This window comes from Gracilinanus agilis, chromosome 2 (genome assembly GCF_016433145.1).
Source record: "Gracilinanus agilis isolate LMUSP501 chromosome 2, AgileGrace, whole genome shotgun sequence".
NCBI lineage: Eukaryota > Metazoa > Chordata > Mammalia > Didelphimorphia > Didelphidae > Gracilinanus > Gracilinanus agilis.
The window spans coordinates 36,353,808-36,378,504 of NC_058131.1; the positions used below are offsets into that span (position 1 = coordinate 36,353,808).

Consider the following 24,697-nt stretch of genomic DNA (forward strand, 5'->3'; position numbering starts at 1 on the left):
TTTTTTTAACCCTTGTACTTCGGTGTATTGTCTCATAGGTGGAAGATTGGTGAGGGTGGGCAATGGGGGTCAAGTGACTTGCCCAGGGTCACACAGCTGGGAAGTGTCTGAGGCCGGATTTGAACCTAGGACCTCCTGTCTCTAGGCCTGACTCTCACTCCACTGAGCTACCCAGCTGCTCCCTCTTTCAAGTGTTTTTATAATTTATGACTCTCCACATACTCTGATTCCATGACACAGCACAATTAAGTCCCCAGTTCTTCTCACTTCAGTTTGCATCATTTCTAATATAGTTCTTGCCATGTTTTTTTCTGAACCCTCCCTTGTCATTTCTTATAGCACAATAGTATTCCATCACGATCATATGCCAAAACTTGTTCAGCCATTCCCCAATTAATGAACATCTCAATTTTCAATTCTTTGTCACCACAAAAAGGGCAGCTATAAAAATTTTTGTACATATAGATTCTTTTCTTTTTTCTTTTATCTTTTTGGTATATAGACCTAGTAGTGCTATTGCTGAGTAAACCAGTAGGGCTGTAAAATATACAAATTATTTTTCAGAATGGTTGAACCAGTTCACAACTCCACATCAGTTCATTACTGTATCTATTTTTCCCTCACCCTCTCAATCATTTGTCATTTTTGATAGGTGTGACTTCAGAGTCATTTTAATTTGTATTTCACTAATCAATAATGACAGAGCATATTTTCATATGACTCGAGGTAGCTTTGATTTTTTTTCTTCAGAAAACTGCCTTTTTATATCCTTTGATCATTTATCAATTGGGGAATGGCTCTTATTTTTATAAATTTAACTTAGTTCTATATTCAGTATGTATTCGAAAAATGAGGCCTTTATCAGAGAAATTTGCTATAATTCTTTTATGTTATGGTATGTTTTTATGGTGTGGTATCTTTTAGCAGTGTAGTTTTCCTGACTGTCTCTTAATTAGGTCTACAAGATTTTGGTGGTTCCAAGATGGTGCAATCCTGGGAGAGATATGGTCATTGCTCTCCTGGTCTACACTCTGGTCTTTTTACCCAGGAAAGTTCCCTGGTCTCCTGTAGCTACAAACACTAGCACTCCCTTTGTCTTGGAACCGTGACCAGGGCTGTTGCTCCATATCACTTTTTATTAATATTCCTCTCTGCCCTGGAACTGTGACCCCAAACTTTGTCTGGGTAATAGAGGTGACAATCAGTGCCAGCTGTAACTGGTGCCAGCAAAGATTGTTTCTCTAAATTTTTTTCTTGTTTTGCAAAATTGGGGAAACCGTTTTATCAGAAATGCTCTTAGAAATGTAGCCTTTCTTTAAATATGGATGCTGTAAGACTATAAATTGAATTGTTAAAAGAATGTAGTAAAAATATTTGAAAACTGTTAGATATTTTATTCGGGCATATTTGCCTTAAAGTGGATAACTTACTATTTGGAGAAAAGTAGTACAGACCCCTTAAGTTACCCTTAGGATTCCTTGAGATTTGAGTGAGGCCATAAAATCTGGCCTCATGTTGCAAAATTTTAAAATACATTTGTGAGTCAATTTAGTAACAATAGACCTTAAGTTCAAATATTTCAAGCTTGCCTTAGAGGTGAATAAGCAATACAGATTGTAGACTTAGAACAGCCAGCAATTTTCTAGGGGTTTTGAATCAACTATCGAGTACTCACTATATGTGTAAAAACTCCAGATTCTTCATTTATAAATGAGTTGTCCTTATATTGCTCACGGTTCACTGTTGTCATGAGAATAATTAGCCCTAAGTTGTGATTAGTGAAAATTTTGCTATTTTAGATAAAATCTTGTGGGACTGTAATTGATATTCTAAATCTTGATTTCAGGTATGGTTCTTTGAAGTGTCAGTAAGCTAGTATTCTACCATTCAAAGGGAGTCTTGTGCTGCCCAAAGGGAGTGCTATTGGAGAACTGTTCCAGGTCTGTCCCTTGGAAAAGTTAAGGGGATGACCTTGGCGTAGGCTAAGGTAGGATCCCCTTAACTCAGTTTCCCCATCATTTTGTTTTCCCTCCTGAACAGGACATTTTTTCTACCTGGCTGATTTTAAGCCTTGCTATGAAACCTTGTGAGTAACACAGAAGTTGCTGTATTATTGGCTATTAATTATGACTCTTGGCTGGGATCAAACAGAACTACGGTGGTTTTCCCATTATGGTTTATGTCAAGTCAGTCTAACTGCTCTTGAGGGGACAGTCAATATCATCAAACTATGTCCCTCATTTTCCTTTCATAGCAAATTTCCATCATCAGGGCAAATAAACAGTGGAAGTTTCTGTTGTTGCAGTCCTAAATCTATTAACTAATAAATTAATACTAAAACATATAATAGGACACAAGTATGAAAGCTCATACTGTTTTAACCTTGATTTGTGGTCAATTCCATATCCTAAGCCACAAAGTGCTTGAACTTGCCATCCACTCGCTAATGGTTATATCTTCACATATAAGATTAGGTCTTTGAAGTATCTCATTTTCTTCAAGGTGATATGGGTTACATCCTCAAAAGAGGATAAGACGAAGATGTAATGGTTTTCTAATTAAATAGAGTAGTAAACTTTGAAGAAATAGGATCAGACTTTTTTCTCTAAGAACTAAGATTTGTGGTGTGTGTGTGTGTGTGTGTGTGTGTGTGTGTGTGTGTGTGTGTCTTCCAAAATGTTTCTATGGGATATAGAGATCACGAGTATGTTTTAGTAATAAATCCTCAAAACTAGATAATATTTATTTATAAAATTGCATTGATTGTTGTAAAGAAAGTGAAATTATTTTCCTATTTTGAAGTATCTATCTAAAAATATTAAGAGAGAGAACTCATTTTCCAAGTCAAGCCCTCATGGATTTTTTTTTAGATTCTGCCTTCAGCCTATTGATAACAGTATCCATATCAGATACAGAATTTAGATAAAGATAAAATCAGCAAGTGATACGTAAAGTTTCAGTTGAATCATGGGTTTCTAATTTTTTTTTGTTTTTTTTTTATACCTTTATTGTTAATAGGATCAGAACCAGAAGGCTTTAGCTGATTTTCACCACATGAACTAGTTTTTGGAAAACCAAATTTAGGAGGATGTACCAAATTGTATTGAGTTTTTTGTTGCTGCTAAATTTTAGCAGAATTCCTTAGAAGGTTGTTCTGTCAACTAGGAGGTTGTACTAAATTGTATTGAGTTTTGTTATTGGCAGATTTTAGCAGAATTACCTAGGAATCTCTAAAGTGACCTGAAACCAGACAAGGAGATCTACTAGGAAGTCCCATAGAGCTTTCATGAGAATGTGACCTATTCCACAATTTCCAAGGAAAAATGTTTCCAGGGACAGACAACTAATTGGGACATCTGGGACTCAAGATGAAATGTGATTAGATGGACACTTGGGATGGGCTACCAGATTACAAGGAGACTTGATGTCATTTAATAATGATGATCATTACAGTATTGCTTCAGCTTTATGTTTCATCATACTTATGTTTACTGAGTTTTCTTTGGTGATCTTGGTGATATATAAATCTTCCCTCTCAAATTAATCCATGATAAGCCCTCTCAGTAGTTTGATATGTAGCCTGACTTAGTTTACCTACAGTCTATTTAACCAGGTTTTTCTCCTTGAAGATATATGAGATTATGATTCTGCTTGTACTCCTTGTGCCTCTCGTTCTACCCCTTTGATGCCCCTTAATATAGATGATCATTCCATCCATAAATCCCTAAGAGATAAAGTATTTAAATAAGGTGAGTTTGAGAGGAAACTACATGACACAGTGGATAGAGCACTGAGCCTAGAGTCAGGAAGACCTGAGATCAAATCCAGCCCCATGTTCTAGCTGTAAGGCCCTGGAGAAATCATTTAACCCTGTTTGCCTCAGTTTCTTCACCTGTAAAATAAACTGGAGAAGGAAATGGCAAACCATTCCAGTATTTTTGCCAAGAAAACTCTAAGTGAGGTCACAAAAAAATCAGATACAATTGAAACAATTTATCAAAAAGTGATGGGGCAGAGGGTGGGGAAAGAAAAGGGAAGAATCCTAAGATCAAAGGAGGGAATTGTTACATTAAAAAAAATAATTTAAGAAACCCCATTTTGCCTTTTATCTACAATTTTGGAAAAGTTTCAACTCAAATCTTAAGCTACCTGATTTTGGAGATTTCATGAAATTACTCCCCCTCCCAACTGTCACCCAACTTAAGAAATGTCACAAAACTACCCCTCTCCTTCTTACTTCAGTGTTCTCTGATGCCCTCCAAGTGTCTCAGTCCCTATAATCCTATTTTTCCCTCCCTCTGAATTTTATATTAACTGTGTATAAATGACTGGTCATTGTCTTTGACTACCAAGAGCCTTGAACCCAATTTGTTTCTGCAACCACATGCCTTACAAAACAGATCATTTGCCTCAATGAAACTCATTTTTAAAAATTTCATTGTAACAAAATATGCCATTTTAAGGTACAACCTGATCTTCTTTGCTTTTAGGTGTACTATATTCTGGCACTTCCTTTGGTTTCTCATCAGTGAGTTGACTATTCAAATATACTTTCCTTGACAATTAAAGAACTCCGCCAAGGAAGGTCCCAAGCCCGGCTGAAAATAAGAACAAGTTTGCGGCCTTGACAGGACTCACAGGAGAGGCAGTTGAAGACCACTGGACCAAACTCCAGCAGACCTGGAAGACCACCTGCGCAGAAGTCCTGAGAAAGAGAGAGAGAAAGCGCAAGGAATGGTTAACACAGGAGACATGGGCCAAGATACAACAGAGAAGAGATTTGAAACAGAAGATCAGCCAGTGCCAAGATCAACAGGAGAAAGAAGAACTTCGAACACAGTACTGGGAAATTAACCGCCAGGTCAAGAAGAGCGCAAGACATGACAAGAGGCGGTTCATTCCTGATATGACTGAGGAAGCAGAAACAGCAGTTGGAAAGGGGGACATGAATAGACTATACGAAATAACAAGAATTCTGTCAGGAAAGAACCACAACCCTAGCAAGCCAGTAAAGGACAAGAATGGCAAGACAATAACAAGCGATGCAGGGCAGAGAGCCCGATGGGCAGAGCATTTCGAGGAGATCTTGAACCGACCGCCTCCAACAACTGTTCCGGACATACCACCAGCTACTGAACACAGACCCACCTACCAACGTTGAGGTCATCAAAGCCATCAAGACCATGAAAAACGGCAAGGCTGCAGGTCCAGACGGCATCCCCCCGAGGCACTCAAGGCAGACCCAGAGATGTCAGCGGAGATGCTACAACCCCTCCTACAGAAGATCTGGGAACAGGAACAAGTCCCGACAGACTGGAAACTAGGCTACCTGGTGAAGCTACCCAAGAAAGGGGACCTATCCCAATGCAGCAACTGGCGAGGAATCATGCTTCTATCCGCTCCCAGCAAAATCCTGACTAGAGTAATTCTCGAAAGACTGAAGGAGGCCTTGGACAAGAAGCTGAGAATAGAACAAGCAGGATTTCACCAGCACAGATCATGCACCGACCACATCCTTACCTTACGAATCATCATCGAACAGTCCATCGAGTGGCAGTCTCCCTTATACATGACTTTCGTGGATTTCGAGAAGGCATTTGACAGCATGGACAGGAGCATCATCTGGAGATTGATGCAGCATTACGGGATTCCCCCGAAGCTCATCAACATCATCCAGTGGTTATACGAAGACTTTACCTGCCAGGTCATCCATAATGGGAAACTGACGGCTCCCTTCACAGTGAAGACCGGAGTGAAGCAAGGCTGCATGCTTTCGCCCTTATCTTCTTGATGGTCATTGACTGGATCATGAGAAGAACAACCATGGATAGCAACGCAGGCATTCAATGGACTCTCACCAAGTAGCTTGAGGACCTTGACTTCGCGGATGACATCTGTCTCCTTTCTCACAAGCAGCAGGATGCGCAATTCAAACTTGCAAGACTTTCTGAAGAAGCGGAGAAGACAGGTCTGAAGATCAACAAGAAGAAGACCAGGTGATCCCAGTCCACAGCAGACAGGACATGCCAATCCAACTACAGGGAGAAAACATCAAGGAAACGGGCCACTTCACCTATTTGGGTAACACAGTCAGTAAGGAAGGCGGAGCAGATGAGGACATCAGAAGCCGAATCAACAAAGCCAGACAAGCATTTAACACCCTGCGGTCTGTCTGGATCTCCAAAGCTCTGTCCCTCGTCACTAAGCTCCGAATCTTCAACACCAACGTAAAGGCCGTCCTCCTATATGGATCAGAAAGCTGGAGAGTGACGAGCGCTAACACCAACAAAATCCAGATCTTTGTTAACAGATGTCTACGTCACATCTTGAACATCAGATGGCCTGAAAAGATCTCCAATACCAGACTCTGGGAAAGAACAACTCAACATCCCATTAGCCAGGATGTAAAGAAGCGAAAGTGGGGATGGATAGGACACACGTTACGAAAACAGGAGGACAACTTTGCCAGACAGGCACTGAGCTGGAACCCACCAGGGAAGAGGAAAGTTGGAAGGCCAAAACAGACCTGGCGAAGATCTGTCGAAAATGAAATGAAGAACTTCAGACTGACATGGGCCCGGCTGGAGGAAGTTGCACAGAACAGAGCCCGTTGGGGTGACATGGTTGCGGTCCTTTGCTCCACAGGGAGCTAAAAGGAATAACTAACTAACTAACTAACTAACTGACAATTAAAGGAATTTCCCCTTGATCTGAGCATTATTCCTTGTTTGGTATTGAAATTCTGATATTTGGCCACTAAATTTCTTAAAGATTTAAATGTAGAAGTACTTTCTGATGATCTAAAAGTTTATCTTCTTTCCAATACTTATAGGCAACTTTTTAACATTATTTTTTCAACTGTTAGGCAGTCTTTTTAACTGGTTATTTCTGAAAGGCCTCATATTCTTAAATGATCTTTTCAGATCCTAGCCCTAGTCAGAGAAAATCTGCTTTATATATTACTCATGTGTTCTTTCACTATTATTGTCTTTGGATTCTATCTTATCAAATTTCTTCCACTTACAGTAGTTTTGAATTCCAAATCTGTGGATTTTTTTCCAGAGTTTTGGAGACTTTCTCTATAATATTCAATATTACTCTTCTGGTTTGTCTTTTTTATTTCTTCTTCAAAAGTTCTGATGTTTGTTCTAATCTCCATCCTTATGAGTTATTTAGTTCTTTGGTGAACCATTTTATAGCCTTTTGTTTTCATTCCATTATTTCTAGACATCCTACAGAATTTAGTGCCTTGCTTTCTCATTCACTGGCAATTCTTCACTACAAAAATATGAATGTATTCTGTGGTGTCCTTTTCCAGATTGTTTATTCACTTATACATTTTTAAAATTTTTATTTTTGTTTTGAATATTTTCCCATAGTTACATGTTTCATGTTCGTTCTCTCTCCCCCAAACCGCCCCCCCCCACCTCCCCAAAGCTGATGCACAATTCCACTGGGTTTTACATGTATTAAGACCTAATTCCATATTATTGATAGTTGGACTAGAGTTATTGTTTAGTGTCTACATCCCCAATAATATTCCCATCAGGCCATGTGATTAAGCAGTTGTTTTTCTTGTTTCTACTCCCACAGTTCTTCCTCTGAGTGTGGCTAAATATACTAGATTTTTTAAAAGTTGTGTCATTAATGCCTGGACTTCTACCCAACCTTTCTTCTCAATTTTCTTGCTTCTCATCCCTTTTTATGAATTCCAAAGATATTTGTAACAGTTTCCCTGTTTGTTTGGACCTTTCCCCATCTACTGCTTCTTTTTTCCTGTCTAGTCCTGGATGGCTTTAATAACATCCTTAAGTTCAAAGGAAGGGTTGAGGTCCAGCTATATTCTTGCCATAAGCAAACTCCCTGGGGAGATGACTTTAACTGGTTTTTATTCTCCCCTATCTATTGGTACAGAAGTGTTCCCTCTCACTGATTTTATACTATTGCATCTCTCCACTACAAATGGCCAATTTCTCTGCCTTTAGGATTAGGTGAGTTGCCAAGAGAAAACTTGAATGTCACAGGATTACCCAAATATTATTACCCAAACTCGAAATATAGGGCTAGTATTGGGAATATTTTATCATATTGTTTTGGAAATCTTATTTATTAATATTGTTTGAACCTAGCTTTATATGACCAGAAACCATCCAACTCAAAAGCTTCCTGAAGAGGCCAGGCTGACCTCACAGACACACTAGGGTAAGCCAGATGAATGCAGGGATCCCACCAAGGTCTTAGGTCCAACCAATGCTTGTTGGGGGTTCCCCAAATTTGGATATTTCTGCTTACATCTCAATTTATCTTACTCTGAATGTTTATGCTTACTGATATGCATCTCAGTGGACCTAGCCTAGGAACTTCCTTCTAAAATAGCTTTTCTCAAAACCCCCATGTAATATAAACTTTAGAGATAAGATAGGATTTCTTCCAGTTTTCCTCTACAAAATGACCAAATAATTGTCTTTCTAAAACTGTTTCAGATTTTAGAATTCATTCTTGTGACATCAGTAAGACGATCACTCTGAGAATGGGGTGGGCTAAGTACAGCTAGAGGAAGTAAGTGGCTCCATCTTGCAGTCTCCTGATGTTATATTCAATTCTACTATATGAAAAGGGCTTCCTTTCCTGTCTTTTTTAAGTAACTTAAATTATTTGGAATACTCCTGACATAATGGGGTAAATAATTTTGCCGAAATACAACCTATTATTTTTTCTGGAATTCTCTTGCTTTTTCTAAACTACTTATATAATATTTCAAATGAGTCTTGACCAACTTAGGTAGCTTTTGGTCCCAGGGAGGCAGGAAGAATTTTGCTGACCAGCCTTTGATCTTCACATTTTAAAACAAAACTCAAATCTCCTCTCATTAGACTATAAGAATTTTTCTCCTTACAGGTAGAGGCTGAAGCCCTCAGCTGCTATGGAATAAAGACAAGCATTTTTATCTTGAAACTCCACATCAGACTCAGGAATACAATAAAAACTCATTGAAGCTACAGGTACAGAGCAAGAATGTTGCATCTTTTGAAAGAGAGTAATTGAGTCCATTATTCCCTAATCAGCCCCAGAGTACCTGTACAATAAAAGTTCTAAAGCTCTTGGCTATACTTTATCTTCTATCCTTAAGTTTCAAAGTTAGCAGTTAAACCACATGATCTTTATGATCCCTTCCAATTCTAATGTTCTATGATTCTACTCCAGATTAAGGGGAAGGTCATGCATAATTTCAACCTATCTAGGGCTAAAGATAATTAATTAGTAATTAAGTAATAATTATACCACATAGATACATTCCATAATAAATGTCATTCTTCCACAAGGGGAAAAAACCCATCATAGGTCATTTATGCACTATCTTTTATTAGAAAAATTCATAGTTTTAATAAATACACTTTCAAAAAAATCTTGTACTTTAGGAAGTATATCAAAACTTAAATTGATAAATCAACCAAAGTATTTATTAAATATCTACCATTTGTCTGGCACCACAATAGGCACTGGAGACCCACAAAGAATGAAACAATCCCTACTTGTTTACATTTTGTCACCTCAGTCAGGACTAAAAGGAACATAAAAGAGGGTACAATTTATTTCCTTTCAGTTCAACAATTTAGTTAATCATAAAATCTTACATCTTGACTCTCCAGTATCTAACAAAAGATTAAATTTTATAAAGCATTACCCCATTTACTTGCAGTTATTCTTAAGCATAAATCTTGGTTTAGTAAATTGTCTACACTTCAAAGGTTTTTTCCAGAGTAATTATATTCACAGGGTGTTAAATTCTTTGATACTTCCTAAGATTATGAGGGCTTTTCCACATTCATTACAACTTGGCATAAGGCACTGGACCTGGAATCAAGAATGCCTGGATCTGACTCCTACTTCAAAAACTTAGTGGCCATAGTTAGCCTCTCTGGTTGTGTTTCCTCACTTGTAAAATAAAGGCATTGGAGTTAATCTCTAAGGTTCCTTTCTAGCATCTTAGGAAGTAAAAGATGTTTTACAGATTGTTTCCAATAAAGGGACTTCCAAATACCCAATTATATTCATAAAGTCTCTCTCATATATATATATATTTGTATATATATATATGTATATAACAATGCTTTATTGCAGACTGAAAGAGTTCCAATATTTTATCATCTTAAAGAATCTCTCTAGTATGAATCAATCCACAATTTTTAATGTTTTCTTTATGTTTTTTTAACTTATTGATGTTTTGTTTTTATATTCTATATCTTTTCAGATGATCCCCAATGAAATTTCTCTTATAACAAAATAAAACAATTTAGGAAAACTGAATGGCCTCATCTGAAAGTGAATACAGTCTTCAACATCTATAACATTGCTCAAATCTCTATTTTTTCAAATTGCTTTTTAAAATTAACAAAAATTTATTTTGTCTTCTACCTCTCACCCACTCCAAAAGAAAAACAAATACTTTGTAACAAATGTTCATAATTAAGCAAAACAAATTTCCTTACTGTTTGTCTTACAAAAAACATTACATTCTGTACCCAAAATCTACCACCTCTGTCTGAAAGTTAACATTTCATTATATCTTCTGGAATCAGGTGAATGGTTTTCTATTGATCATAGTTGTCACAGATTTTTAAACTGTCTTTATATGTGGTTATTGCATAAACTTGTTCTATTCATTTCACTTTACATCAGTTTATAAAAAATCTTCAAAATTGCTCATCTTTAAATTATTGACATTGAAGTATAAATTATTCTGGTTCTATTGGCTTCACTCTGCATAAGTTCATGTAAGCCTTTCTGTGTCTCTTTGAAATCATTGATTTCCTCATTTCTTCTGGCACAGCAGTATTCAATCACATTCCTATATCACAACTTATTCAGCCATTCATCAATTGATGGGCATCCCTTTAGTTTACAGTTTTTTGGCACATAAAAAGAGGTGCTATAAATATTTTTTATATATAGAAACGTTTCCTCTTTCTTTGAACTTTACCTTATAGGTCTGACAATGGTATACCTGCATCAAAAGGCACACACTGTTTATTAATAGTTTATGTATAAATATTACTTTCCAAATGGTTATACCCATTCACACTAGTCCAGCAACATGGCATCAATGCTTGTTTTCCCAGAGCCCCTCCAACATTTATCATTTCCCTTTTTTGCCATCTTTGCCCCTCTGAGGAGTATGAGGTAAAATCTAAAAATTACTTTAATTTGAACTTCTCTGATTAGTAGTGTTTGGAGGATTTTTTTTTCAAATGGAGACAGCTTAGATGTTTTTCTCTGAGAACTGCCTGTCCATATCCTTAGACCATCTATTAAATGGGGAATGGTTCCTATTCTTTTAAATTTGAATCAGTTCCTTACATCTTGTAAATGAGAACTTTATCTGAGAAATTTACACCAAAATTTTTTCTCCAGGTTAAGTGTTTTCCTTTCAATATTAACTTTGTTGGATTTGCTTCTACAAATGTTTTTTATTTTACATAATCAGAAATTTCCATTTTATTTTCTGTGCCTTTCTATCCCATATTTGATCATGAATTTTTTCCCTACACAAAGATCTGATAAGTAACTTTTTTCACATTCCTCTTATTTATGACATAATCTTTTATACTGGACCATGTGCCTATCTGAAGTCTATCTTCATATAAGTTGAGGTGGTATTGTAAATCTAATTTCTTCCATACTGTTGTCCAATTTTCCCATTTTTGTCCAGTAGTGAGTCCTTATCCCAGTAGTTGGGATCAGTTTTCAAACATGAACACTAGATACATTTGTTTCTGAGTGTCGTATAAGTAATCAGTTCTACTGTTTGATCTAATTTTTAACAAGTACCAGAACACTGAGAATTATTACTTAGTAGTATTCATCTGAGATCTGACACTGCTAGGTGCCCCCCTATTCCCACTTCTTTTCATGATTTCTCTTAAAATTCTTGATATCTTTTTTTTAACCTCTATATGAATTTTATTATTTTTTCTAGTAAGCCCTAAAAAATAATCCTTTGATTGTTTGGGCACTGAATATCCAAATTAACTAATGAATGAAACCTCTTATGATGCCTCAAGTTACTACTTCAGTTGAAAATTTTCTCACATTCATTATCCTGAAAAACTTTCTCTTCAACGTGGATATTCTGTTTGCTTAGTGGTGAGCTGTGTATGAATGCCCCCACACCTTCTCCACTATGAATTTTATTATGTGCAATAAAGTTTGGACTTTAGGATCTTCCACTTTCATTTTACTCAAAAGGTTTCTCTCCAGCATCAATTCCCTAATATTGCATAAGGTTTTCATTCCATTTGAAAGCCTTTTCACATTGATTATACTGAAAAGATTTCTCTGCAATAGGAATTATCTTATGTTCAGTAAGCAATCTTCTCTGGCTTAAAGCTTTCTCGTATGCATTACTGAAAGTGTTTCTCTTGAACACAAATTATCTGAAGTCAAGTTAGCCTTGGATTATTGTCCAAGGTTTTCATCACATTTAATTAAATTCAAAGAGCAAACCACCTGTGTGAATTCTCTCATGTGTTTTAAGATTTCCCTTTTGGCTAAAGGCTTTTCCACATTCGTTACATGTATAGGGTTTTTCTCCAGTATGAATTCTCTTATGTGCAGTAAGGCCTCCCCTCTGCCTAAAAGTTTTTCCACATTCATTACACGTATAGGGTTTCTCTCCAGTATGAATTCTTGAATGTGTATGAAGTCCTCCTCTCTGGCTAAAGGCTTTTTCGCATTCATTACATTTAAAGGGTTTCTCTCCAGTATGAATTCTAATATGTTTATTAAGATCTCCCTTCATGCTGAAGGCTTTTCCACATTCATTGCATTTAAAGAGTTTCTCATCATGATGAATTTTTCGATGTGACCTAAGGCGTCTCTTCTGGTTGAATGTTTTCCCACATTCATTACATCTATAGGGTGTTTCATTAGTATGAATTTTCTGATGTTCTACCAGGAATATGCTATATTTGAAACTTTTGCCACATTCCTTACATGCAAAGGGTTTTTCTCCAGTATGAGTGATTTTACTTCTATTTAGGTTTTCCTTCCAGAAGATTTTTTCACATTCATTCTTTTCAAAGGGTATTTCGCTTATATGAAGTCTCTTATGTGTTTTAAGGTTTCCCTTCTGGCTGAAGGCTTTTCCACATTCATTGCATTTAAAAGGTTTTTCTCCAGTATGAATTCGCTTGTGTGCTCTAAGACCTCCCCCTTGCCTGAAGGTTTTCCCACATTCATTACATTTATAAGGTTTCTCTCCAGTGTGAATTCTCTTATGTGCTCTAAGACACCCTGTCAGGCTGAAGGTTTTTTCACATTCACTACATTTATAAGGTTTCTCTCCAGTATGAATTCTCATATGCTTATTAAGATCTCCCTTCAAGATAAAAGCTTTTCTACATTCACTGCACCTAAATGGTTTCTCGTCATGATGAATTATTTGATGTGTTTCAAGGCTTTGTTTCTGGCTGAAGGGTTTCCCACACTCCTTGCATTTATAGGGTGCTTCACCAGTATGAATTTTCTGATGTTGCACAAGTAATGATCTATACCTGAAGCCTTTTCCACATTCATTACATTCAAAGTGTTTCTCTCCAGTATGTATCATTTTATGCCTACTTAGGCTTCCTTTCCGGTTGAATGCTTTTCCACAGTGATTACACATATAGGGCTTCTCTCCAGTGTGAATTATTTGGTGCTGTACAAGATATGAATGGTATCTGAACCCTCTTCCACATGCTTTACATTCAAAGTGTTTCTCTCCAGTATGAATTGTTTTGTGAGCATTAAGCTTTCCTTTCCAGCTAAAGTTTTCTCTATAGTCATTACACTTATATGGTTTTTCTCTAGTATGACTGTTTCGATGTACAGTAAAGCACGAAATGTTCCTGAAAATTTTGCCAGATTTATTATGATTATGATTATTATTATTATGAGTATTTTTTCTATGGTAATGAATAAGGTTTGACTGGTAACTGAAAGGCTTCCTGTATTTACTACACTTAAAAATTTTTTTCCCTAAGGCAGTCCTATTATTTTTAATTAGGTCTGAAAATTGTTTGAAACTCTTTCCAGCTGTATCAGATTTAGGGAGACTTTCTCCAATAGGACCTTTCTGGTTTTCGATGAAGATTGCCCCCAAAACAAGTTGGCTCCCAAATATATTCCATTTATGGGTTGTTGCTACCTGCCTATATTGTGTCTCTTGCTTTCCCCTTTGCCTCTCTAACCAGATATCATGATGCCATGCTTCTCCCAACCTGGAATCCCAGGGGCCATCCTTTGAAAGTCTCTCTTTAGAAGATTCTTCTGTACAAATACCCTGCTTTGGAGTTGACTTTTTGGTTTCACATCTTGTCTTCTGAATAAAGGAATCTGAAAGCAACAAAAAAGTATTTTTATCTATTGTTTGCTATGCTAAGAGAAATCAAAGTGATTTATTTTAGATTCTGTCTTCTCTTTCAAAGAGGATAGTAATCTAGAAAAGATAACTCTTAAGAGGGATTTGAAGGTTCACATAAGTAAAGAAACAATAACAATAAGCTGTTCTGAACCTAATGACTTCCATTCAAGGCTATTGAAGGCAATTGTAGATGTCATCAGAGTACCAATTCTCAGGCATTTCTTGGGGAAAGATCATTGTGGCCAGAAAAGGGAAACAGATTAACTGAGGAAAGTATAGCATGATAAGCTTGAAGATAACATCTAGCAAAATTCATGAGCATACAGATGAATTGCAAGTACTTAGAAAACAAAGAACTTAACTCTAAAACCCAGCATCAATTCCACAAAAAGAGATCATGTAAAACCAATCTCATTACCTTTACTTATTAGATTTCTGGCCTGATGGATAAGGACATGCTATAGATCTGGATATCTAGTTTTTAATAAGCTATTGGGCAAAAGCTATTAAGATGCTTTTGTCAATAAGATGAAGAAATACAAATTAGAGAGTATATCTCAGTGGATTTATATATACTTATATAGTCTTATCCCCTAAGAAGTTTTATATCTTTAAGTTCTATATTTGGCCCTGTCCTATTCAACATGTTTCTAAATGGTTTTACTGAAATCATAAAGCTTTTTTTCCCCTTATAGCCAATACATTACTAAGTTCTTTATACAAAGATCATTTTTCACACAGCAGCAGCAGTTTAAATTATAAATTTTAAGGAGAAAAAGGGAGATTCAGTGTAGATGACATTTTTGGAGGGTTGAAGAGGAAAGTTGGGCATTGAAAGGAAGGAGAGAAAAAATTTCAAGTTAAATAATACAAGGAAACAAGAATAAGAAAGGAAAAAAATTGGGAGTAGGGGAGTATTTTAAATAAAGGAAAGATTAACTGACATCTAAGAGCAGTAAGAAAGGAAGTTCTGAAGGGGAGGGACATTAAAGGCTGCAAGAAGATAAGAAAATAAACATAGGAAGAGGTAGGAAAGGATACAGCCTAGAGCTTAAGGGGAAGGATTAGTATCATCAGACTGAAGAAATGTCTTTCTCTCTGAGACTGAAGGAAAATACAGAGAGGAAAATCAGGAAAGGCGAGCTAGTCACATGAAACTTGAGATTACAGGACAGAACTTTCGTGGGTCAGCCCCAACATTTCTCCACAAGCCTGGGGTCCTTTTAGGAGACTTTCCTGTCCACCCCACCAACCAGCTGAGTTGCTATTAAGAATAATCCCCATCTTTTCTATTTCTCACTCACTCACCTTCAAAGAAAAAAGTGGTTTCTTCCTCTGGCTTGCATGGTGTTTCTCCTCTTTCTAGTTGGGAGATCACTTTGGGTTTGAAAACTGGAAGTCCTGCTAATAGATAAATTAATGGAAAATGCTAAATCCAGAGATATTTCATCAACTTTTCAATTTTATTCTCTTTCTCTCTAGGAAACAGAGAATGTGCTAGCAAGCCCCAGATGGTGGTACAAAGGATACCTAAGGGACAAAATCAGAGAAAATCATCTTAACACATCCTCTGCTACAAGGATGGAGACCTTTCTTGTCTTCAAGGATCTACAGTGGGGAGAACCTTTGACTGGAATGAACAAAAACATTAGAGAAGGCACAGCCTTCAGGGCAGTACAAGAAAGCTGCTCATTTCTAATTGGGCAAAACCAAGGTCTTTCAGCAGAAGAGAAAGCAAAAATATCTTGTCCCTGGAGTAAAAAAATTTAGGGATCTTTCCACATTACCTATATTCATAAGATTCCCTATACCTAAGCCAGGAAGGGCAGCTAGGTTGCACAATGGATAGAGAGCCAGACCTAGAATCAGGAGGACCTGGGTTCAAATTTGGCCTCAGACATCTTCTATCTGTGTGACCCTCAGCAAGTCGCTTAGCCCTGACTGCCTACCTCTTAACTCTCTTCTGTCTTAGAATCGATATACTGAGTATTGATTCTAAGATAGAAAGTAAAGGGATTTTTTAAAAGCAGTCAGGCACCTCAGTACTCCCTAGTCAACAGAAAATAAGAATGCAAAGACAACCAAACAGAAGATGATACTTATAAAGAGAAAGTCAATCTGACCCAGGAAGACAAAATTCTCATAGTTCTCCAGCATCACATCCCTGAAGAGGTCCTTCTGAAAAGAGTCCAACAGCCTCCATTCCTCCCAGGTGAAGTCCACAGTCACATCTTGGAAGGTCAATATCTAAAATGTTAAAACATATTCCTGCTCACCTCAGAACCAATTTCTCAAAGGAAACATGAGAAAGTCATAACGTGTCCAAAGGCAAAGGGCAAAGTTCTCATAGCTTTATGGGTTTTGAATATTCCATGTGAAATGAATGAAGACTTCTTCCAAAGCCTTGAAGATTTCTTATATATACCATACTTCATATTAGATTGTGTATCACAGAGAAAAGTTTATTTTACTGCCAAGAAAAGCCTACAAATCATGTCCCAGGCTGAGAGGAGAGGGAATCATGCACTTTACTCATCTAAGAGTGGGGTCTCCCTCCTCTTTCTATCCAGTTAATCATCAATAAATATCTGTTAAGTACCCACTCTGTGCCAAGCACTTCTAGGAACACAAAATGAGAAGAAAGACTATCTCTACCCTCAAGGAGCTCACAGTCTAATGGAGGAGACAACAACCAAACAAATATGTATAACCAAACTATATAAAGGATAAATAGTAAGTAATCAGGAAAGACACTGGAATTAAAAGAAAGTAATCATACTTCTCTACTGAATCAATCAATCAAAAAGTATAAATTAGATAGGATCAGGTGCTTAATTTGGGGAGAATGAAATATTTTAATCATTTGATGAAAGCAAGATGACACCACACAGGAAAAATGTCATGCCTGATTGAAGAGAATTAATCACTCCCTGTGAAACTATAGGTAAAACATCAAGACTTTAGTCTGATCAGCAGGGAAGTAGGCAATTATCAGGAGTTTACAATTCAGGAAGACTTTGAGGCAGATCCTTGCACCTGTACCAGAAGGCAGCAAGGAAGAGGGAACGTTCCCAAGAAGCTGAAATCACCACTCCCTCCCTCCTTCAAATGACCAAGTCACTGGAAAGTCTGCCACAGGGCCTGCCTCCCCATAACATGATCCATAGACCTCGGTCTTTTCATAGCTGTGTTAACTCTAAGAATAGAACACATTCTACAGACCCAGAGAACAACAACCAACTCATGTGGAAATATTAAAGGAATCCAGCAGTCATGTTTTTTAGCATTTTACTCTTTGCCTAAGATCCAGTTAGTTGTCCCCATGTCAAATAAATTTCACTAAGATAAATAAATTGTACATGATTAGATTTTTTATTCCTTTTTATACCTAAAAGTTTTCAAAGAAAAATTCAAAATCCTGAATATTCATAAACAAAAGAGAAAAAGAAAGAAGTAATTTATCTGAATTGCAGTTCTAAAAACTAGAAAACTGACAAATTAATCATCTAAAATAATCTCAAAAGAAGATATTCTGAAACTATGAGGCAACAAATGCAGACTTGTAGAAATACAGAAAAAAATAATTGACCTAGTAAACAAAAACCAAGTGTTTCTAAAAAGACTAATCAAAACTGCATAATAATAGGTATTCGTAATGACTAATAAATTATCATTGGCCTTTATATGATGCTTCACAACAAATTAGCAAAATCGAAAAATGAGAAGAGAACCAATGGAAAAGTAATAAATAAAATCATCAGAAACTATTTTAATTCATTTCATTGCAAAAATGCAAAACTTAAATGAAAGTATAAATACTTTTTTTTAACCTTTAACTTCTGTGTATTTGGCTCCTACGTGGAAGAGTGGTAAGGGTGGGCAATGGGGGTCAAGTGACTTGCCCAGAGTCACACAGCTGGGAAGTGTCTGAGGCCAAATTTGAACCTAGGACCTCCTGTCTCTAGGCCTGACTCTCAATCCACTGAGCTACCCAGCTGCCCCTATAAATACTTTTTAAAAAAAGATCAGGAAACAGAAAACCTGGATAAACCATTCTTAGAATGAGAAACTGAACAAGGAAGAGATGAACTCCCACAAGAAAAAGAAAAAACCTAATTTTGAAACTGGAGAACCTGGGTTCATTGCTCATACATGACCTTTGACAAGTTGTGGGACATAAAAGGAGGCAATCAGACTAGATGACCCATAAGGTAACTTCTAATTCTAAATTTAGGAACACTGCACAATGTTTCTATCTAATTATAATGTATATACTATCCCTTCTTTTAACAAACAAAAAAATGTCAAAGGATAAGGTAGCATTAGTCACTGTCCCTCATTTATCTGGATTCATTTACCTATTTCCTGAACCTATATACCTGATGAGGGATTCAAACAAAAATAACTTGGAGGTTTTTTAAAGTATTATAAGTCTGATGTGTATATTTTGCTGCCTCAGTAAGCCTATTTATGGATTGGAATCATATTTAAGAGCTTCTTCAGCTCATAGAATATAGCTGAGTATAGGTAGGCAGAGGATTTGGGAAGAGAAAAGGACCTGGACTCAAGAAGACACAAGTTTAAATGTTGCTAGAGAAACTTATATATAGCTTGTGACCTTGGGCAAGTCACTTACTTCTTGTCTACTTCATTGCCTCATCATCTATAAAATAGGGTATTATAATAATAGCACCCACCTCCCTGGATTGTGTGAGGATTTGTAAAAAGCATTTTGCAAACCTTAAAGAGTTATATAAGACTGAGAGCCAGGCCCAGAGATGGGAGGGCCTGGATTCTTTTAAGTTTAGATTATCTATGATCTGCTGTCAGAATCCCCAAAGTCTACTTGGGGTACAAAACCAAGATTTGGGACCCTGATATAATTTAGTTCAAAGGAAAGATGGAAGACACATACTTTGAAAAAAGGAGTGGCATTTCAGGAGAGAGAGAGAAAGAGAGAGATGAAATTCTAACTCACCTGGGATGGGCTCCTTAAGGGACTAGAAGTCATTTCGTCTTTCTCCTTGATTCTCCTTCAGAGTCTTGAGAAATGAAGGGCAGAGAAAGAAGGAAGGAAGGAGACTAATTTTGCCTTGTAGCAGCCAAACCCATTAGGATGGAATTTCCCACAGTCCTGTCAGAGGGAGAAATCAAAGGAAATCTAGGATCAGATGCATCTTCTATTAGAACAAAAGGGAAAAGCTATGGACATGAGGTTGGAAGGTTAGAACAAAAATAATATCCATAGAAATCTGGGAAATAGTTGCTGTCTTTGATAAGTTAAAATACCAAGGCCTAGAGAAACTGCATTCTTCAGTATCAAGGGGTTAAATCAGAAACTTACACTATGAACAAAGAGTAGTTTTGTTTTATTTTTTTTACTTTTAGATGGGTTCTCACCTGTGCAGGAGAATTTCTCTGAAGTCTGGTCAAAGCCATTAAAAACAGACTCCTAGGGGGCAGCTGGGTAGCTCAGTGGAGTGAGAACCAGGCCTAGAGACGGGTGGTCCTAGGTTCAAATCTGGCCTCAGACACTTCCCAGTTGTGTGACCCTGGGCAAGTCACTTGACCCCCATTGCCTACCCTTACCACTCTTCTACCTTGGAGCCAATACACAGTATTGACTCTAAGATGGAAGATAAGGGTTTAAAAAAAAAAACAGACTCCTATCACTATATATAAGAAACAGTCCAGGAAGCCATTGCTTTCTTTCCTTATTTATATCCCCAACATTTAGTACAGTGCCTGGCATATAGTTACACTTAATGTTTATTGGCTAAGTAAATAAATGGATCATTCTCTAATATGACAAATCTTTCCTTCTAAAACTAAGGACCAGCTTTATTTGTAATTCAAATAAACTAGAAGCATTTCCAGTAATATCAGGGGTAAAGCAAGGATGTCTACTGTCACTACTACTATTTAATAAAGTGCTAAAAATGCTAACTATGGTGATAAGATTTTTTTAAAAAGAGAAACTTAGGGAATAAGCATAGGCAAAGAGCAAATAAAATAATCGTCTATTACAAATAAGAGAGTTTACTTAGAGAACTCTAAAGAATTAACTTTTAAAAATTAATTGAGGGGGCAGCTGGATGGCTCAGTGGATTGAGAGCCAGGCCTAGAGACAGGAGGTCCTAGGTTTGAATCTGTCCTCAGACACTTCCTAGCTGTGTAACAGTGGGCAAGTCACTTAACCCCCATTGCCTAGCCCTGTAACAAATAAAATTAATATAGAAGGATATATATATAAAAGATATTAGGGTTTAAAAAATTTTTTTAAATTAATTGAAATAATTTTAGCAAAATAAACCCACCTATATCATCAGCATTATTTCTATGTATTACCAACAAAATTAAACGAGAAAAGATTAAAAGAGATTTCATTAAAAACAACTATAGGCTGGGGACAGCTAGGTGGCTCAGTGGATTGAGAGTCTGTGAAAGGGAATTCTTTGTTTTCTTTGTCTATTCTGAGTTTACACTTGTGAAAAGGGAATTCTCTTTGCCTAATTGGAGTTGATACTTTGGTTAACACTTAGACCCCTACTTAGTACTTCATTAGAATGAAGACAGGATTAACTCTCCTTTGCCTACCTTTTAAATTGAATCAACAAAAGATTAAGTGCCCTATTTAGTGCTAGGTGAGAAGCCAGCAAGATACTTGGAGAGCTCCACCTTTTTTTTTTTAAACTCAGTCAGAAATTTGTGAATTCTTTTAAGAGTACACACAAGAATTCACACCCTCAGAAACTGTTCAATCAGGACATTGTGAACCTTTTTGATGAGAAATTGACCTTCAAAAGGTGGGCTGTGCTAGACAATTTGGAAACTGTGATTGCCCCCTGTGAAGTGAGGAGGAGACAAGAAGTCACCATAAAAGCAAGCCTGAACTCCCTCAGAGCAGATTTTCTTTGAGAAGATAGTCTGAAGAGATTGTCTTCTGGAGATAGTCTTCTAACTTCAGAGAATCTTTGAGGGAGCTTTGCTGGAGACTTCGGCTTGAATCATGGGCTTGGAGCTTGGCTTCAACTTGGACTCTGACTCCTGGACTCCTTCGTTGGGTGAGTGAAAAGGGCTGACTCCTTTCTTAGTTTTCCTAAGAGCCTAGCTTCCATCTTGGAGGAGGCTGCATGGTTACTCACTACCAGCCCTCCTGGCTAAGAACTAATATAGGTATTTTCTCTAACCTCTTTCACATTTCTCTACTTTATTGTTTCCCCTCTATTTGAGTCAGTAAATGAATTTCTGACTCGAGATATAATAATATCTTTACATTATATACATATATAATATATATTTGTGCATATATTATATACAATATGATATAATAATATATTGGTGACCACATAATTTCATAAAATTATTGTCCAACTATTAATTTTCACCTTTACAGGTCAGGCCTGGAGATGGGAGACCCTGAATTCAAATCTGGCTTCAACACTTCTTAGTGGGATAACCCTGGGCAAGTCACTTAATACCAATTGCCTAGCCTTACAACTCTTCTGTCTTAGAACTGATATTAAGACAGATGGTAAGAGTCTTTAAAAAAAAACCCACTGAAAGTATTAAATATATGGTAGATAACTTGCCTTTGCAAATAGAGATAACAATAACTGCAGAAATAATAATTCTTTATGGACAGGCAATCTAAATACCAATACTACCTAAATTAATTTACTTATTCCATGTCCCATGAACCATACTGCAAAAAAAAAAACTATACAGCTACAAAAAATAACAATAAAATTCATCTACAGAAGCAAAAGGTCTAGAATCTCAATGAAAATAATGGGAAAAAAAAGTTGGAAAGGGGACCTAATAGAACAAGATCTCAAACAATACTACAAAGCAATAATCATCACAACACTTTAGTACTGGTTAAGAAACAGAGGACAATCAGAAGAAAAAACAGGGTACCCAATATATAGAAACAAACAGACATAGTAGCCTAGTATTTTACAAAATTAAAGATCCTAATTATTAGAGTAAGAACTCAATACTCAAGAAAAACTTTGAGGTAAATGGAAAAACAGTCTGTAAGAAACTAGGTAGAAACCAACATTTCACAAAATATACCACAAAAATGGATAGATGAGTTAAACATAAAGAGTGACATCATAAACAAATTGAAGGAGCAAAAGAAGAAATTATTTCTTAGATCTATGGGTTGAGAAAGAGTTCATGATGAAACAAGACAAGGAGAATCAAAGGAGGCAAAATATATGACTGATTACATTTTTTTAAAAAGTTTTTGCACCAGCAATATGATGATCCAGGACAGTTCTGAAAGTCTTATGAACAAAGAATGCTCTCCACTTCCAGAGAAAGAACTGTTGGAGTCAGAATGCAGATGAAAGCAGACTGTTTTTTTAGTTTATTTTATTTTGGGGTCTTGGTATTATTTGAGTATTATCTTACAACAAAGACCAATATGGAAGTATGTTTTGCATGATAATGCATGTACAACCCAGATCAAGATGCTTACCCTTTCCAAGAGAAAGGAAGGCAAGGAGACAGTTTGGATTTTATAATTTCAGAAAACATATGTTGAAAATTGTTATTACTTGTAATTGATAAAATAAAATATCTTTGATTTTTTTTTGTTTTTGCACCAAAACCAATGCAGCCAAAATTAAAAGAGAAAGTAAATGGAAGGGGAGGGGAACAGTAAGGGTGACTGCAGCAAGCTTCTCTGATAAAGACTGCATTTCTAAGATATATAGAGAATGGATTCAAATTTATAAGAATAAGAACCATTCCCCAATTGGTACATGGTCAAAATAGAAGTATAGGTTGCTTTTCAGAAGAAGAAATACAAGCTAATAAACAGCCAAATGAAAAAAATGCTCTAACTCTTAATAACTAGAGATATGCAAATATATTAGTTCTATGTCTAAAGTGATCAAAGAAAGTAGAAAAAGCTCTTATGAACAAAAATATTTAAAACTTCTTTTGATCACCACTATTTATTTAAGGAGTAGGCAGTGAGGTGCCACAGAAGATAGAGAAGTGGGTCTGTTCAAACCTGAAATCAGACTCTGGCTGTGTGACCCTGGGCAAGTCACTTCACCCTGTTGGCCTCAGTTTTCTCATCTATAAGATGAGCTGGAAAGGCAATGGCCAACCACTCCAGGATCTCTGCCAAGAAAACCTAGTCGGATGTGACTGGAAAAACAACTTGAAAATAACAAAAGTTTAAGGAGTGGATCCGGGGCTGTTTTTCCTCCAGATTTCCGCGAGCTACACTGCTTTGGGGCTTTTTGGGGAAGTCTCCACATTGCAGGTGTTTTTTCTCTCCCTGTCTCCATCCTTTGGCTTCCTTTTGTGTGCCATCTTCCCCCACTGAGTGGAAGCTCCTTGTGGACAGGGGCTGTCTCTGTATCCCCAGAGTTTAGCTCAGGGCTCACTGACTGGCTGTGGCGGCCAAAACTGGGCTGGATGTGGGGAATCTCCATCAATACTACTGGGCTGTAAAAGGGGATGAGGGGGGAGGGGAGGACGGGGGTGAGTTGATGAAGTTGGGGCCTTTTCAGGGTATGACCAAGTTGGGTTGGAAAGGGGTTGTCTTTTTTTTTTTAATTGTAAGTTTTTCTTTCTTTCTTTCTTTCTTTCTTTCTTTCTTTCTTTCTTTCTTTCTTTTTTTTTTTTTTTTTTGGTGAGTTTTTGGTTCATTCTTTGGTGAGGAGGGGAAACGGTGAATTTTTTGTTGATTAGAAAAAAATCTAAATTTAATTAAGAAAAGTAAAAACAAAATAAGAAAAGAGCCCGGAGGTCCGAGCCCAATCTTCGTCTTTTGGAAGAAGAGAAAGCTGGGTCCCAGAGAGATAAGGCAGGGTCCCAGGGCTGGGAAGGATTGGCAGGAGAATTCGAACCCAGGTCTCGGCTCCAGGGTACCGTGCGGAATATTCTATACCTTTTATTAATGTAGCTCCCCTTCTTTTCCTTTTATGTCCCTCCCCAGCCGCAGACCCAGGAGTCCGCAGTGCGATAGAACCCCCTCTCACAATAACACACGTTCGCGTTCACACTCACCTGGACCGCTGGGGGACTAGCAATACTGAAAGGCGGAAACCCTAAGGCACATTACCAGGACTGCGCTTGCGCAGATCGAAGATAGAACTACGACTCCCAGAACGTACCGGGCTCCGGACTAGCTAGACGTGAAGTTGGAGGAAAAAGGCACGTGCCTGGAGTGTTTACTTTTGGGCAGATTTTGGAAAATCTTTATGGGAAATGTAGTCCGGGGGCTACTTCTGCCCAGGCGCACTGCCCAGTTCCCCCAGCAACGCC

At 37.1% G+C, this 24,697-nt stretch overlaps 1 gene segment (V, D, J or C); it reads left to right on the plus strand.

Annotated features, from left to right (window-relative positions):
• The window catches only part of LOC123233170, a 38,678-nt gene extending 14,194 nt beyond the window's left edge, over positions 1–24,484 (plus strand). Inside the window, 1 exon segment of the V gene segment in view lies at positions 24,369–24,484. Within this exon segment, the coding sequence occupies positions 24,369–24,484 (116 nt within the window).
• The last annotated feature ends 213 nt before the right edge of the window (positions 24,485–24,697 follow it).